At 39.8% G+C, this 14,685-nt stretch overlaps 3 protein-coding genes across 11 annotated transcripts in view; 2 read left to right on the top strand and 1 right to left on the bottom strand.

The window, feature by feature from the left end:
- Positions 1 to 670: 670 nt before the first annotated feature.
- On the top strand, positions 671 to 8,738 carry LOC132173643 (lysine-specific demethylase JMJ32). Of its 2 annotated transcripts, XM_059585200.1 has the most exons (5): positions 671 to 1,462; positions 1,581 to 1,756; positions 8,288 to 8,358; positions 8,447 to 8,606; positions 8,711 to 8,738. In XM_059585200.1, exons 1-4 carry the CDS (start codon positions 785 to 787, stop codon positions 8,572 to 8,574), a joined length of 1,053 nt encoding a protein of 350 aa, XP_059441183.1. In that variant the 5' UTR covers positions 671 to 784; the 3' UTR covers positions 8,575 to 8,606; positions 8,711 to 8,738. The 2 variants fall into 2 exon arrangements, with proteins under 2 accessions (XP_059441183.1, XP_059441182.1); XM_059585199.1 differs by having other exon boundaries at positions 8,447 to 8,738.
- A 557-nt stretch (positions 8,739 to 9,295) lies between these two features.
- LOC132173642 (probable carotenoid cleavage dioxygenase 4, chloroplastic) lies at positions 9,296 to 11,753 on the top strand. The gene has a single exon (XM_059585198.1). The coding sequence runs from the start codon at positions 9,694 to 9,696 to the stop codon at positions 11,614 to 11,616; it is 1,923 nt and encodes a 640-aa protein (XP_059441181.1). The 5' UTR covers positions 9,296 to 9,693; the 3' UTR covers positions 11,617 to 11,753.
- A 257-nt stretch (positions 11,754 to 12,010) lies between these two features.
- LOC132173640 (probable apyrase 7) overlaps positions 12,011 to 14,685 on the bottom strand; it is a 6,429-nt gene continuing 3,754 nt past the window's right edge. For 2 of the 8 annotated variants that reach the window (XM_059585190.1, XM_059585189.1), the window contains one exon: positions 12,874 to 13,452. In XM_059585190.1, coding sequence (XP_059441173.1) covers positions 13,145 to 13,452 — 308 coding nt within the window. In that variant the 3' untranslated portion in view covers positions 12,874 to 13,144. Of the gene's footprint in view, positions 12,368 to 12,873; positions 13,470 to 14,685 lie in introns of those variants that run through there. The other 6 variants (XM_059585191.1, XM_059585192.1, XM_059585193.1 and 3 more) reach the window with 6 other exon arrangements.

Genomic DNA, 14,685 nt, shown 5'->3' with positions numbered 1-14,685 from the left:
TCAATTTTGCAGCCGAAAATCTCTACTTAGATTTTTGATCAAATTTTTTTTTTTTTTTAAAATTTTTTTTTTGGCCACGTCAAACTTTGGCAGACGCTGGGATGACCCCAGGCTGCTGAAAATCTCTACTCTTGAGAGAGAGAGGCTAGAGGGAGACGTGAGAGAGGGAGAAAAAAAAAATTGACGGAAGATTAGGGATCAACGTACGTTTGTGGAAATTAGGGTATTAAACAAAAAAAAAAAAAAAAATGTGAGAAGCACATGGTTAGGGACATATGTCAACTTTAGAGATTAGGTTAGAAAAATTTCCTCCGATCTACTTTGGAAAAAAACTTTGTCCCCAGCCGTTTATCTTATCTAAGAATTTAAAATAAGCCATATTTCAGCATTTAATAAGCCATGTTTTCTCATGCTAAAATATGACTTATTTTAGATGCTTAGATAATATAAATACAATGAATTTAAAAATCTCAAATTTTAAAAAAATTCTTTTAGATGCTTAGATGATATAAACACTATAAATTTAAAAAACTCAAATTTTAAAGAAATTTTACGGAAGCTGATCCTTAAATCAGAGGAGATCCGGTCCACCAACCAAAATCACCGGCTCTCCAGTCTCCGCCACCGAATCTTACGGTCGCAAAACATAACCCTGCCCCAAAATTATAACCCACCAAAACACGAACTGCACTAGTCTCGGAAACCCGCCGCCACCTAAACCCAACACTCGATCAAACCCATTTTTGCTTGTCGTTTTCAAGTCGCAACGCATCCGAAAAATAGTATGAAGGAGATTGAGGCATTGTGGAGGGAAGTGAGGGACCTGAGTCTGGGGAACTCGGGGGGAGTGGAGCGGCTGGACTCACCCCCAACCCCACTCCAATTCCTCAGAGACTTCGTGTCCCCTAACAAGCCCTGCGTCATCTCCAATGCCACTCTTCACTGGACCGCCCTCTCCTCCTGGTCCGACGATGCCTACCTCACTCGAACCCTCTCCTCCGCCCATGTCTCCGTCCACCTCACCCCCAACGGCCGAGCCGACGCCCTAGTCCCCTTAAATTCCGACGACTTAGCATCATCATCATCTTCCCTCTGCTTCGCCTCCGCACACGTAATGCGCATGCCCTTCCCAGAAGCTCTCAATCTCATCGTCAATCCCAATTCCACTAAATACGTGGCTTACGCGCAGCAGCAGGACGACTGCTTCCGCTCCGAGTACTCGGCGCTGGCGCCGGACTGCGAAGCTCACATCCCCTGGGCCACCGAGGCCCTCGGGTGCCTTCCCGAAGCTGTTAATCTCTGGATTGGCAACCATCTCTCGGAGACCTCCTTCCACAAGGACCACTACGAGAATCTCTACGCCGTCGTTTCGGGCGAGAAGCATTTCCTGCTCCTTCCTCCCACCGATGTTCATCGTATGTACATCTGCGACTACCCTGCCGCTCATTATTCTTATTCCCAGGTTTTTAAACCTTTAGACCTGAGAAGAGATTACCATACATCCCGACTGTATAAGGAGTTTTTTTTTTTAATAAAAAAAAAAAAAAACTTTTACGATTGTTCTTGTTTTTTATTTGCAGGACACTGGAGAGTTGACATTGGAGGCAGAGAAGCCAGCGAGATATGTGCCTTGGTGCAGTGTGAGTCCTTATCCTTCACCGGAAGCTAAACACACCCAGATGTCCAAATTCTCTTTGTATTTCGATGGCCCCAAGCCCTTTGAGTGTACGGTCAAGGCCGGGGAGATTCTTTACTTGTAAGCTCTGCCACTTCTTTATCTATTTTTGTTAACCAACCTCATATCTGCTCAAATCAATGTCAAACTTCACCGGAAACTAAACACACCCAGATGTCCAAATTCTCTTTGTATTTTGATGGCCCCAAGCCCTTTGAGTGTACGGTCAAGGCCGGGGAGATTCTTTACTTGTAAGCTCTGCCACTTCTTTATCTATTTTTGTTAACCAACCTTATATCTGCTTAAATCAATGTCAAACTTCATTTGAGGGTTGAAACTATTCCCGGACCAAGTGCATTGACTTCCAAATATTAACAAAATCTGAAATTAACAGTCTTATAAGTAAAGAATTTTATTTTTGAGCATTATAATGGAGAAATAATGCAATTTGCAAGTAATGGGACATTGGTCAAAAATCAAATCTAGATAATTATATTAGAAAATCAGAGTCTGGATTTTATTTTTGAGCATTTTCTTATAATCCTTAGTATTTGGACTCTCTCTCTCTTGCTAGCGCACACCAGCATTTCTCTTTTCTTATGGGGTTGTCAAGGTGGTTTCGAATTGAGTCCAAATTGTTTGAGTTGGTGGTGAAGAGTAGGTCTCCAGTGTGTAGGATTTTTTAGAGGAGCAGGGGTATTGTCCGATCTTTATGCTTGGGGGCAAAGTTAACTTTTCTTGACTATTAGCCACCGTCGAGGAGTTGGTTCTAGAAGAGGGGATGAAGGAGTTCTGGAGATGTTCCAGAGTTGGCTTCCAGCTCTCTTCACCCTACAGTGCTACAATAGGCATGGGCGGTTCTTGGTGGCGGCGGAGTATGGGGGAGGTAGACGAGGGGGCTTCATTCTAGTGTCGAAAGGGAGAGATGGTAGGGCTGGAAGTCCTTCACCGCTGAGCTGCAATTGGTTATGCAGTTCTTCCAATCATGACTTGGTGGTGGGTCAATTGGGCTTCATTCTAGCAGTTGATTAGCATCGTGTGTGGGCAATAGTCAAGCGACATGGCGCTCAGACTTCCAGCGGAGGTGGAGTGGGGGTGGGGAATAAGTCATTTGCGGAGGTACTAGCGGGACTGAGAAATATTTCGGCCATGCCCTCATTGTTGAAGGGTTCATCTGGTAAATTACCTGCATCAACGGGACATGTTATGGTTGGGCTGTCTACCTCTGGTTTAGTGTTTGAGAATGGAGAAGATCCCAAATCATCTGTTGGTAGAGTCAGCTCAAGTAGGGAACTTTTAGGTGTAAATCTTGATTTCCGCACCTCCAGAGAGTCTTTGGTGAGCTTAAAAAAGCACATGGATCATTGTTCATAATGGATTGACTTGATTTTGGGCCTGGGTGATGTAGGAAGTAAAATAGGCCCAATAGATTTTTTTTCCTCGTAAGCTTGTTAGGCCCACCTCTAGCAACCCACTCTAATCAAGACCCTAAGGGTAAGGCCCTAAACTGCATCAGGGAAATGTTCTTCCCGGTCAGGAGAGAATAACAATCTATCAATTCTTCGCCAGCATTGATCATCCTTATTATTGGACCAAGTGAACTTACCACACAATAGGAATGTCCACGAGCCCGGTTCAAATATGAAGTCCGTTAAATCCCTCATAGTTGAAGAATAACAGGTATCTTCTAATCTCTCACTCGAATATCGAATAGCATTAAAATCTCCTCCAATGCAGCAGGGCTTTTCCCACCAACTCATAATTCCAACCAGTCCATCTCAAAGCACTTTCCTGCCATACTCATTATTAGGACCATACATGCCCACGAATGCCCAATCAAAGTTATCACTGACACACTGAAAAGAACCCGTGAAGATAAATCTTCCACACAATCCTCTAACTTTTCTACCACTCTTCTATCCCACATAAGTAAAATTCCTCTGGAGGCCCCTCTCAACCCTAAAAAACACCAATCCGTATGAGCACAACCCTACAAACTACTTACCACCTCCCTAGTAATGAACTGTAGTTTGGTTTCCTGTAAACAAACAATATCCTCCTTCCACTCCCTAATAAGTTTTTTAATCGTCATCTTCATCTCCTTATTCAGCCCTCTCACGTTCCAAGATAAAATCTTAGGCTTCATCAATCATATGAATTCCCCTCCCCTTTCCTTTGTCTCTATGTGAGTGCCCTCCATTTGCAATATTTGAAATATAAAAAAGAAATTCTATAGCCTTTTTTGCATCTTATTTAATGGTGACCCCTCACAAAAGAAAACCACAGTCAAGCCTGGCTGCCCTTTAGACTAAATTCCTGCTTTCATTCCTGACTACAAGTGCATGCATCAATTTCTGATTAAGAAGGCTTTTAGGTAGGGGTTATCTTTTCTCTTTTTCTTTTATTTGTCATTTCCTTACTGCTGGATTTTTATTATATTCTCTGGGTCATTCTTTACTATATAATTCCTTGATCCTGTTTTTCATTTCAGTTTGTTTTTGCTGCTTATTCTTTTCCCTATATCTTCAAAAAAAGTCTTCACAACATTTGACTAGCTTCAGTAATATTTAGTGCATATTTGATCTTTATCTCTCCCTTTTTACTAAAATATTTCTCTGTTTTTATAAGTTTAAATTTACCTAGCATTGACCACTCTAGATTGTTTCTAATTTACATAGAAGGAGCTGATGCTAGATATTTGCTTCTTAGTTTTAGAAAAATCAGATTTGAAAATGAGGCTTGGCACAAATACAATTTGGTTCTTTTTAGATTGTTTTACAAGGTGTTTGTTCAGAATTCTGAAAGACATTGCTTTTTAAGTCAGAGATCCCAACTGATTCCAAGACCTTGGAAATTTTCTAGAATACAATTTATGTTCTTAGACATTTATTTACACAAAAGGGATATGTATGCATTGTAAGTGGTAGTTTTTAAATCTCTGCTGTTCTTTGTCCTTCAAAGTTTGTAAATAAATTAGAAGGTGGGAAATTATTTCCTTCATCTAGTATGATACAGTAAAGAGATTAAATTGGAAAGTTTGTAAATAAATCTTGTAAATCAACCGAAAAACTTTCAACTTATTTGATAAAGGAAAACTTACTGGTTTTTCCAAGCTCCTCTCTCTTCCGATCGGTCATCAACAAAACACAATGTTGGTGTAAGCTGTTCTTTGAGAGGCATCAGGTCAATCAATGTTGTTCTATAGGATTAGAGTGGTTTTAGGAGCAGAAACTACGGTAATTAATTGGTCTAAACAGCAAATCAAATCCCCTTTTCTTTGCAAATGCTAGATGAGGTATTGGCTTGCATGGTGGACATAAAACGGTTTGGTTGACCATTCTAAACAGAACAATGTAGCAAAAGAATTGAGGGCTGGTGAAAAAAGATTAAATGAACAGTGAAGCAATGGTTCCCTGACAGTTTTTGTCACATGTACGCTTCTTTATGGATGAAGTACCTATGTTTGACATGACTCAGCATTGATATTGCATTGTATATTGTTGGACAAGTCTTCAGCATGGATGTTGGTGGTAGGTTTGTGTGGACTGGTTTGTTGCCTTGCAGGTACAAAACAAGTGTGATTGATGAAGAGAAGGCAAAGACAATTTGGCATAAATTATAGCGTATATGGTGAAAAATTTGACGAATAAGTTGTATGTAAAGAAATAGTTTTATGGATTATATATGGGGGAAAATACAAATCTGTTTGAGCACCTCAACAAGTTTAACATGTTGGATACACAATTGTTCAACTTTGGAGTAAAGATTGAGAAAGGAGATAAAACAATACTTTTGTTGGCATCACTTCCCTTTTCATATGATCACTTAGATATGATATTATTGTATGGGAAAGAAACACTGGAGTTGGAAGAGGTTATCAGAGCTCTTTTGTCATATGAGACAAGATAAAAATTTGTCAATGATGAGGTTGATGGGCTTATGGCGAGGTTTGAGCCATAGCATAGAAATGATAAGTCTAAGTGGAATAATGACAGAGGTAGGAAGTCTCGGTCTAAGTAGCGTTCGGCAAAGGATGACAAATTTCAATCAAATGCAAAAGATTTGGAGTGCTATTATTGTTACAAGAAAGGGTACTACAAAAAAAATTTGTAGGGTCTTGAAACACGATTTGGAAGATAAAAAAAAAAAAAAAAAAATAAGGAAAGTTTTGCATATTCAATTAGTGTTGCCAATGACGAGTCTAATGATAGTAAGGCTAGCACAAATCTTCTCATAAATCTTCTCACAGTTTCCTCAAGTACAGATTTTCTCATAGATCTTGGGTTTTTTATTCTGCTTGCTCATATCATGTGTCCAAATAGGCAGGAGTTTGAGACATTTAAATCCTATAATGTTAGTACAGTTTTGATGGATAATAATGCTAGGTGTAAGGTTGCTGGAATTGGTCTCATAAAGTGAGGATGGTTGATGGGCTTGTAAGGACATTTACTAAGGATATGTTCAAAAATTTTAAGAAGAATCAGATATCCATAGGCACATTGGATTCCTTGGGTTATAGTTATTCAACAAAAGATGAAGTTATGAAAATAGCTAAAGATGCATTGGTGGTAAGAAATGTGAGAAAATTTACAATTTATATAAGTTACTCGAGAACACAGTTATAGATAGAGTTGCAACATCTTCGACAGAATTAGATATTGATGAGCATATGTGACTTGGCCATTTAGACAAGCGCGGAAAGGTGTGAAGTCCTACAAATTGGGATTCTTACATTTTGTACGTATAGTGTGTATGAGAAACAACAAAGAGTCAGATTTAAGGTGACATCTCAAACAAGCAAAGGTGTTTTCGACTATATTCACTTAGATGTTTAGGGACCAGTAGTAGTATTTTCAAACGGAAGTGCATATTATTTTGTCAGTTTTAATAATAATTTTTCAAGAAAGGCCATAGTTTATTTTTTACCCTCTTCAAGCAGTGGAAAATCATATTGGAAGAAAAGTGAAGAATTTGAGTTCCGATAATGAATTGGAGTATAGGGACACTGAATTTTTGGAGTTTTGCAAAACATATGGCATTACTCGTCACTTCACAATTAAAAGTACTTAACAAAATGGAGTTACTGAAAGGTTGAATGGAACTCTACTGGAAAAGGCGAAATGTATGAGGTTGAATACATGATTGCCAAATAGTTTCTGAGCTGAGGCAATTAATTATACACGCTTCATGACCAACGAATCTCCATCTGCCGCAATTGATTTCAAGGTTCCAAAAGTATGGTCAAGTAAACCAGTTGATTATTTAGTTTTAAAAATATTTGTTTGTCCTGCATATGCTCTCGTGCAAAGTGGAGAGTGGTTGAAATAAGTTCCAAAATCAAAAAGTGTATATTTCTTGGTTTGAAAACTGGTGTTAAAGGCTATAGGCTATAACCTATGAGATTCGGTTTCAAATAAGAAAGTTAGCAAAGATGTGTTTGATGAGGCCTATATGATAAGAAAATGTGGCGCTGAAGCTTCAATTGACGGCTAGAAAAGGAAACAAGTCGTGGAGGTGGAATTTGATGATCAAAGTTTACCCACGGATAAATGTGATGATGAATAGTTTTCAAGAGACTTGGTACTAAGATTGAGCCTTATGTTTTTTTGCAAAAGGCAAAGAGAAACGTGATTGAAAAGCATTGGAGTAGTCCAACAGGATTGGTAAAAGTGTGATGTTATGTCTAAATCAGGTCATGTGCTAAAGTTATAGAGATGCTTAAACTTGTGTGACACTTTTGGATTGTGATCGCCCTTGGAGGTTTTGGCGGAAACATCTTGAGTAAATTCGTATCGTTGTAACTTGATGAAATTCAAGTAAAGAGGGAGATTTTTTGATGTTCATATGAATTGAAATCATCACATCAAAACCATTGCCCCATTATCTTTTACTTTTCTATTGGGTTTTGGAGACTCTCTTTAGCCAACTTGTATTTGGAGTGGGGAGGCCGACTTGTAAAAGCCTTTGTTACCGACATAGTGTTTTATAATGCGTTAGAAGTGTCATCCGAGAGATTGTGAGAAGAGTATAGTGACGCATGTTTTTTTCTTGGTTTCTTGAGGCGCTACACAAGGAGACCAAGAGTGTGCAGCAACCAAAATATAAAAAAATAAAAAAGAGAAAAAGAGCTTCACGGTGAGAGAGAAAAAGTGAGAAACAAAGTTGTCGTTTGTCCCAGCAAAAGAAAGGTTTGTATTATTGTCTTTTGTTTTCTCTTTTGGGGAATTAATCTTTTTTTTGTGTGATAGTGAGATTTTGGTGTATTAGGGTTTTGGCTTTTGAGTACTTTTCTCTTCATTTTTTGTTTGTATTTCATCTTTTATAGTAAATTTATCTGTGATGGCCTCCGTCAGTAGATGTACCTCGCATTAAAGAAACCACATAAATTATGTTGATCATGCGTATGATTGTTTTATCTTATTTACCATAAATATGGTCTTTTGTACAACAATAAGCATAAACAAATACAAGAAGAAAAAGAGAAGTGTGGATTGTACATGATCATTAAGTTGAATTCTTAATATTTAATTTTATTGTTTAACATGGCACTTTCTGCTAAATATAATTTAATTGATGAATAGTAATTTTAAGGCTGTGGTGGAGTTGATGCAGGCCAAGTATGTGGTTTCATCACGTTAGACAGAGTCCAGATGCTGGAGGGCGGACTATTGCAATTAACTACTGTAAGGGTCATGTCCTTTCTTCTCCTTTAAGGTTTCAGCGTTTATATGATTGTTAGATGCTAAGGTAAAAAAACACTTTTTGTTGCAGGGTATGATATGCAGTTTGACATCAAGTATGCCTATTTCAACTTCTTGCAATCAGTTCATTACCGATCAACCCATTGTCCAACATTACCTGAAACAGTATCTGAGGACTCGGATTTGGAGTCGGACTGACTCATTTGCATATGGCTTTAAGGATAAATTAGGTGCTGATGAATCTGTGACAAATTTAGCCTAGGGATTTTGAATAGAAGGCTGGAGAAAGCATAATAATCTTGACGAGATCTTGTTTTTGCTTTCCTTTACTCAGAATGCAGTCAATATGAAATTTTTGTTTATTGGTGATTGCTATGCATTTTCATTGTGCGGGCGGAACAAGGACAAGGCTGTCATGGCCAAGGCAGCCTACGGGCCTACAAGCATCAAGGGCCACACAGGCTGCTTCGTGCTAAGTGATCCTTGGACAAGAGGTTGTGTTTGTTAGTGCTTTCCAAGATACGGCGAAGAAGAGCAAATCTGCAATGCATTAGTTAAAATTTTTCTCAAATCCTAATTTGCAATTTACACTTGAATTGTATTCAAGAAAAAATAATTTGTCAGGATAGGATAGGAATGGTCCCGTAGTTTTATGCCTAGTTTCTTTTGTTTTTATTAGAAAATATTTTTCTTAAAAAATTAACAGAAGGATTTTTTTTTTTCTTTTTTTTTTGGGTGATATGGCAATGGTCATCCAGTTGAAAGTCGGAAGCTGATCCTAAGTGAATGATTTTTTCGGGGGTGGCGTAATAGGATGGTCCCTAAGCGTATTCATGATTGCTATTCAAAGTGAATGATTTTTTTGGGGGTGGGGTAATAGGATGGTGGTCCCTAAGCGTATTCATGATTGCTATTCATAAGTGAATGATTTTTTGGGGGGTGGGGTAATAGGATGGTCCCTAAGCGCATTCATGATTCCATAGGAAATATCGTCTTCAGAATTATTTTCCACCACAGAATTCCCTTTTGATATCTGCAGAGTGATGAGACGTGACTGCGTATCTGATGGTTGCTTCTAATTTCAGGAATTGATGCCTTGTACATCATCAGGAATGCACAGTCCCTCCAGCGGAACAGCCACACACCACAAGTCCATTTTACCATGTCCCCATTCCTTTTATGGTGAGTGATAGATAGAGAGAGTGTGAGTGAGTGAGTGGACCACGGTATACACCCCCTGGAATGCAACCAAAATAATGTGAGATGTGACGATCAAACTGTACTGTGTGGCTCAGGCTCTCTCTTCACTTTCCTCTAATGCTCTCAATAATATCCCAACATCCCTACAGCATCCCTTGCACCCACCGCATTCTGGCACTTCTGTGGGAAACAAACAACATGGATGCCTTCTCTTCTTCCTTCGTCTCTACTTTGGGCCTGGCCACCCCAATTCATTCTTTTACCACTGCTACCGCGCCCAAAGCCATCCGAGCACTACCACCACTGTCATCACCTTATTCTCCTATCCTCAACGTATCCACCTCCGTTGGGATTGACGAAAAGGCCCAGATGCCCACGCCCACGCCCACGCCCACGCCCACATCATCATCGTCGTCATCGTCATCGAAAAGATCTCCTACTACATCAACGGGCAAGATGAGATCACCGCCGCCAAAGCAACGACGACAACAGCTACCTTCATTGATCTTCAACGCATTGGACGACATCATCAACAACTTCATAGACCCTCCCCTCCGCCCTTCCGTGGACCCAAGAAGCGTGCTCTCCAACAACTTTGCTCCGGTTGTTGAGGAGCTTCCCCCAACAGAGTGTGAGGTGATACAAGGATCCCTACCACCTTGCCTTGATGGTGCTTACATTCGCAACGGGCCCAACCCACAGTTCCTGCCTCGTGGGCCTTACCACCTCTTTGACGGTGATGGGATGCTTCACTCCATTCGGATCTCCCAAGGCAAACCCACACTCCTCTGCAGCCGCTACGTCAAGACCTACAAGTACACCATCGAAACCCAAGCCGGGTCTCCACTTCTTCCAAATGTCTTCTCGGGCTTCAATGGTCTTACCGCATCCGCAGCGCGGGGTGCTTTAGCTGCTGCCCGAATCTTGGCCGGTCAATACAACCCTGCTAATGGCATAGGTGTCGCAAACACCAGTTTGGCTTTCTTTGGTAATCGTCTCTACGCACTCGGTGAGTCTGACCTCCCTTACTCGGTGCGATTGAGCTCCAACGGAGACATCGAGACTCTGGGTCGCCATGATTTTGATGGTCAGCTCTCCATGAGCATGACTGCACATCCCAAAGTAGACCCTGAGACGGGGGAGGCGTTTGCCTTTCGATACGCCCCAATCCCTCCATTTCTCACCTACTTCCGGTTCGACGCCAAAGGGGCCAAACAGGCAGACGTGCCCATTTTCTCCATGCTCCGTCCCTCTTTCCTCCATGACTTCGCAATCACAAAGAAGTATGCCATATTTGCGGACATACAATTAGGGATGAACCCCATGGAAATGATAGTCGGGGGAGGATCTCCGGTGGGTTCGGACCCGTCCAAAGTGCCTAGACTCGGAGTCATCCCTCGATACGCTAAGGATGAGTCGGAGATGAGATGGTTCGACGTGCCGGGGTTCAACATCATACACGCCATTAATGCGTGGGATGAAGAAGACGGAAACCAAATAGTGATGGTGGCACCAAACATATTGTCAGTGGAGCACACGTTGGAGAGAATGGACCTCGTCCATGCGTTGGTGGAGAAAGTGAGGATCGACCTCCGGACAGGGATTGTAACAAGGCATCCCATTTCAGCAAGAAATCTTGACTTTGCGGTCATAAATCAGGCATACGTGGGGAAGAAGAACAGCTTTGTGTACGCGGCAGTGGGTGATCCATTGCCCAAGATATCTGGGGTGGTCAAGCTCGACGTGTCTAAAGGTGATCAGCGCCAGGACTGCACGGTGGCGTGCAGAATGTACGGACCACGCTGCTACGGGGGAGAGCCTTTCTTCGTGGCGAGGGAGCCCGGTAACCCAGAGGCGGAGGAGGACGATGGGTACGTCGTGTCGTTTGTCCATGACGAGAACGCGGGAGAGTCCAACTTCTTGGTTATGGATGCCAAGTCTCCCAATCTTGAAATTGTTGCGACCGTCAAACTCCCCCGCCGGGTGCCTTATGGCTTTCACGGACTATTTGTGAGGGAAAGCGACCTCAAAAACCTCTGATCCATCCCATACTTCCATCATTCGATCGGTGCCACACAAAAAAAACTTCTAAAATTACTATGTCACAAATCTTATACAGACACATAATTAATTTATTATAAATTCAGTATACATGATGATGTATTATTCTCTGCAAATATCTATATTATATAGATTGTGTTAAAAAGCCAGTGCAATAATACCTTAATTAGTAGTTTGTATCCAAAATGTTACCCTTAAAACTTATCCAAAAAGCAGGTTGAATTTGTTTATAATGAAATTGAACAATGTATATCTCACGCATACGAGGTGATTCGTGTATATCGTTACATGATTGATTGCTCCCCAAGATACATCTCTACAATCAATTCGTATCATCCACATGTTAACCAAAGAAGGGAAGACTAGAATGATATGAAGAAATATGTTATGGAATCATTAATCTCAGTCGTCCAGCAAATGCTTCACCTAATACTTGTCAACGGCTTGCTCTGGTTTGACTGTTAATAATACTTGAAAATTTGGGGGGCTTCAAAAACTTGGTCGATATATAGGAGTGGCAGAACATGGACTGATAACATAACCACTGGAGGAGAAAACCATGAGCCAGAGTCCCATCCCAAGGCAAGCTTGTTGTTTAAACTGGGTAATTTGTGAAAGAATCCGGTTAACAAGTGGTAAAATCTCTCTGCCGCCCAGAAATTTGCTGAAATCAGTGACCAGACCAGCTCATCATTAGCTCCATAATAATCCTGGACAAAACTACTACACCCTGGTAGCATGCAGAATTTTTTTTTTTTTTTTGAAAAAAAAATACATGTATAATGGAATGCATGAAGACAAAGTAAAGCAACACAAGAAAGAAAATAAGGGCAAGCTTGGCAACACCTTTTGGGACAGATTTTTGTCTTCTAGCAAAGAAAGCAGAAGCACTGATTAACAAACAATTCAACACAAACACTCATAATAGCTTTGACCTTTATATAACAAGCCTTTACCTTTATTTTTTCTGTAAGTTAAACTTTATGAGATGGGAGGAAGCTCAATCCTCAAATTTAAAAATTAAATTAAAATCTGGACGCAACAGTAGCATCATTGTTGGTATTAGATGAAGATGGTTTTGCCTCCATGGAGAGTGCATCTTATTTATTTATTTATTTTTAATGAATATATGAGTAGAGTGTATCTAAATTTTGAAACCTCTCTTTTGATAACTATAGCTGAGCCAACAGATATTCTCCTTTTACGTAACGCAATTTAGGCTTTACGATGATGAGGGAAGTTGAAGCAGTCATCTTTCATTTCATATTTGGAGGATGTAGGGAAAGACATGGAACTAACGAAAAAAGAAATCATAAAACAAACTATGTGCTGAACTATTTCTCAGCTGAAGTGGGGTTCTATATGGTACAAAAAGAATGGCCAGAATTGAATAGGGTATAGCACAACTTTCAACTGAGATTTTGATATCCCTTTCCCTTTTACTATGAAAAATGTAAATTGGAGAAGAATTAAGTGAGGATACCAGAATTTCTGGAAAATCAAAGCCCTAGACCTTCACCATGTGTGCCTCGGCTAAGGAAGAATTAAGGTCTTCTCGAGATTGTGATCTTCGACTTTGAAGATGCATCTGACTTCTGTGAGGCGACCTGAAGGAACCCATTGTACTCCCATCAAATTGCATCTGCCCCAAATTATTTGCGGAGTAACTATGTGAAACACTACTAGTTGACGGGTATAAGGAAGACTCTATGAGCTGGATGCTGCTGCTGCTGCTGTTGCCACCGCTGAGACCACGTCCAAAGCCAAATGGTATTTCTTGGGCTGTTGGACTCAGCGGCATCTTCACCCTTCCATCTGCCGAAATAGGATAACTGACATTACCTTCTAGGTTTATTAAGTAAGAATAAAATCATCTAAACAAACAGAACGTAACAGTACAAACAAATAATAATATCCGGTCTAAGACAAATAACCAAACCAACTGAAAATAACAGGTTTTGAAGAAAAAATAAAATAAAACCCACAGAAAAGACGAGCATTATTCTAACGGCTCTGACATCAGATATCTTCTTTTCTCTTCTTTTTTAATAAAGCTCTGACACCAAATATCTAAAAAGAACAAGTAAAAATATATGCTTAAAAACTCTTTTGCAGAAATTTAATAAAAGGTTCATGGCTAGTGGGAAGAGTTGTGAAAGTGAAAAACAGAATATTGGATGGAAAAAGATAGCAAAGAGTTCAAACCAGTTAACTACACTCAGCCTAACTGTCAGTCTCCATTTCATCCTCCTTGTGAGTAAGAACTGCCTAACATGCGTAATCACCAAAGAATCTTCTTCTTAGAGAGACCTCAATTTCTCAAGTATCCAAAAGAAAATCTTAAACAGTCACATAAACATGACAAGCAGACTTCTTCCATTAAACATGTCATTGTCTTTTCCAGATACGTGGTGCCAACTTTAGTGTAAAATTAATAACTTCTCCCCTTCGGGTATTGATATACACATAGATATTTGATCAATAGAATGACATAGCAGTTCAGAAGAAACTTTAAATCATTAAAAACTAAATAAAACAAAGATAGGATTTCCACAGTTCTCTCTCGAAATATGAACAATCATGTTAGAACTTATCCTAAAATAAATATATCTATAACTGGCAGAGTGGGAAAGAAAATTAGGAGGTATAATAGTCCACCCAATAGGAAATAAAGAAAAAGAAAATGATTTAAACATAACGCTGATATACGGAGTTGACTGATGATTTCCGCTGACCAGGAGAACTGGATGAGGGAAGACATCATCTTCTATATGGAGCAAGGAACTAACTTTAAGAATGAAAAACTCTAATGCAGTCAAAAGTGTAGTGGTCCATTTGATGATATATCCAACTAGTTTAAAACTAAGGGAAAATATCAAACTAGCTCCCTGTGTTTTGGGCCATCATCAAACAGATCCATGGACAAATTATCAAATAACTCCTTGCTGTTTGAACCATTATCATACTTTCATCCATATTCCATCTTTTTTTTTTTTTTTAACAAAATTCTTGTGATATTCTAATTACGCAACAAAAAACAAAAAAAAA

This window comes from Corylus avellana, chromosome ca3 (genome assembly GCF_901000735.1).
Source record: "Corylus avellana chromosome ca3, CavTom2PMs-1.0".
In the NCBI taxonomy this organism is placed as follows: domain Eukaryota; kingdom Viridiplantae; phylum Streptophyta; class Magnoliopsida; order Fagales; family Betulaceae; genus Corylus; species Corylus avellana.
The sequence above is the reverse complement of the archived record's forward strand: the minus strand, read 5'-3'. Positions and strand labels throughout refer to the sequence as shown.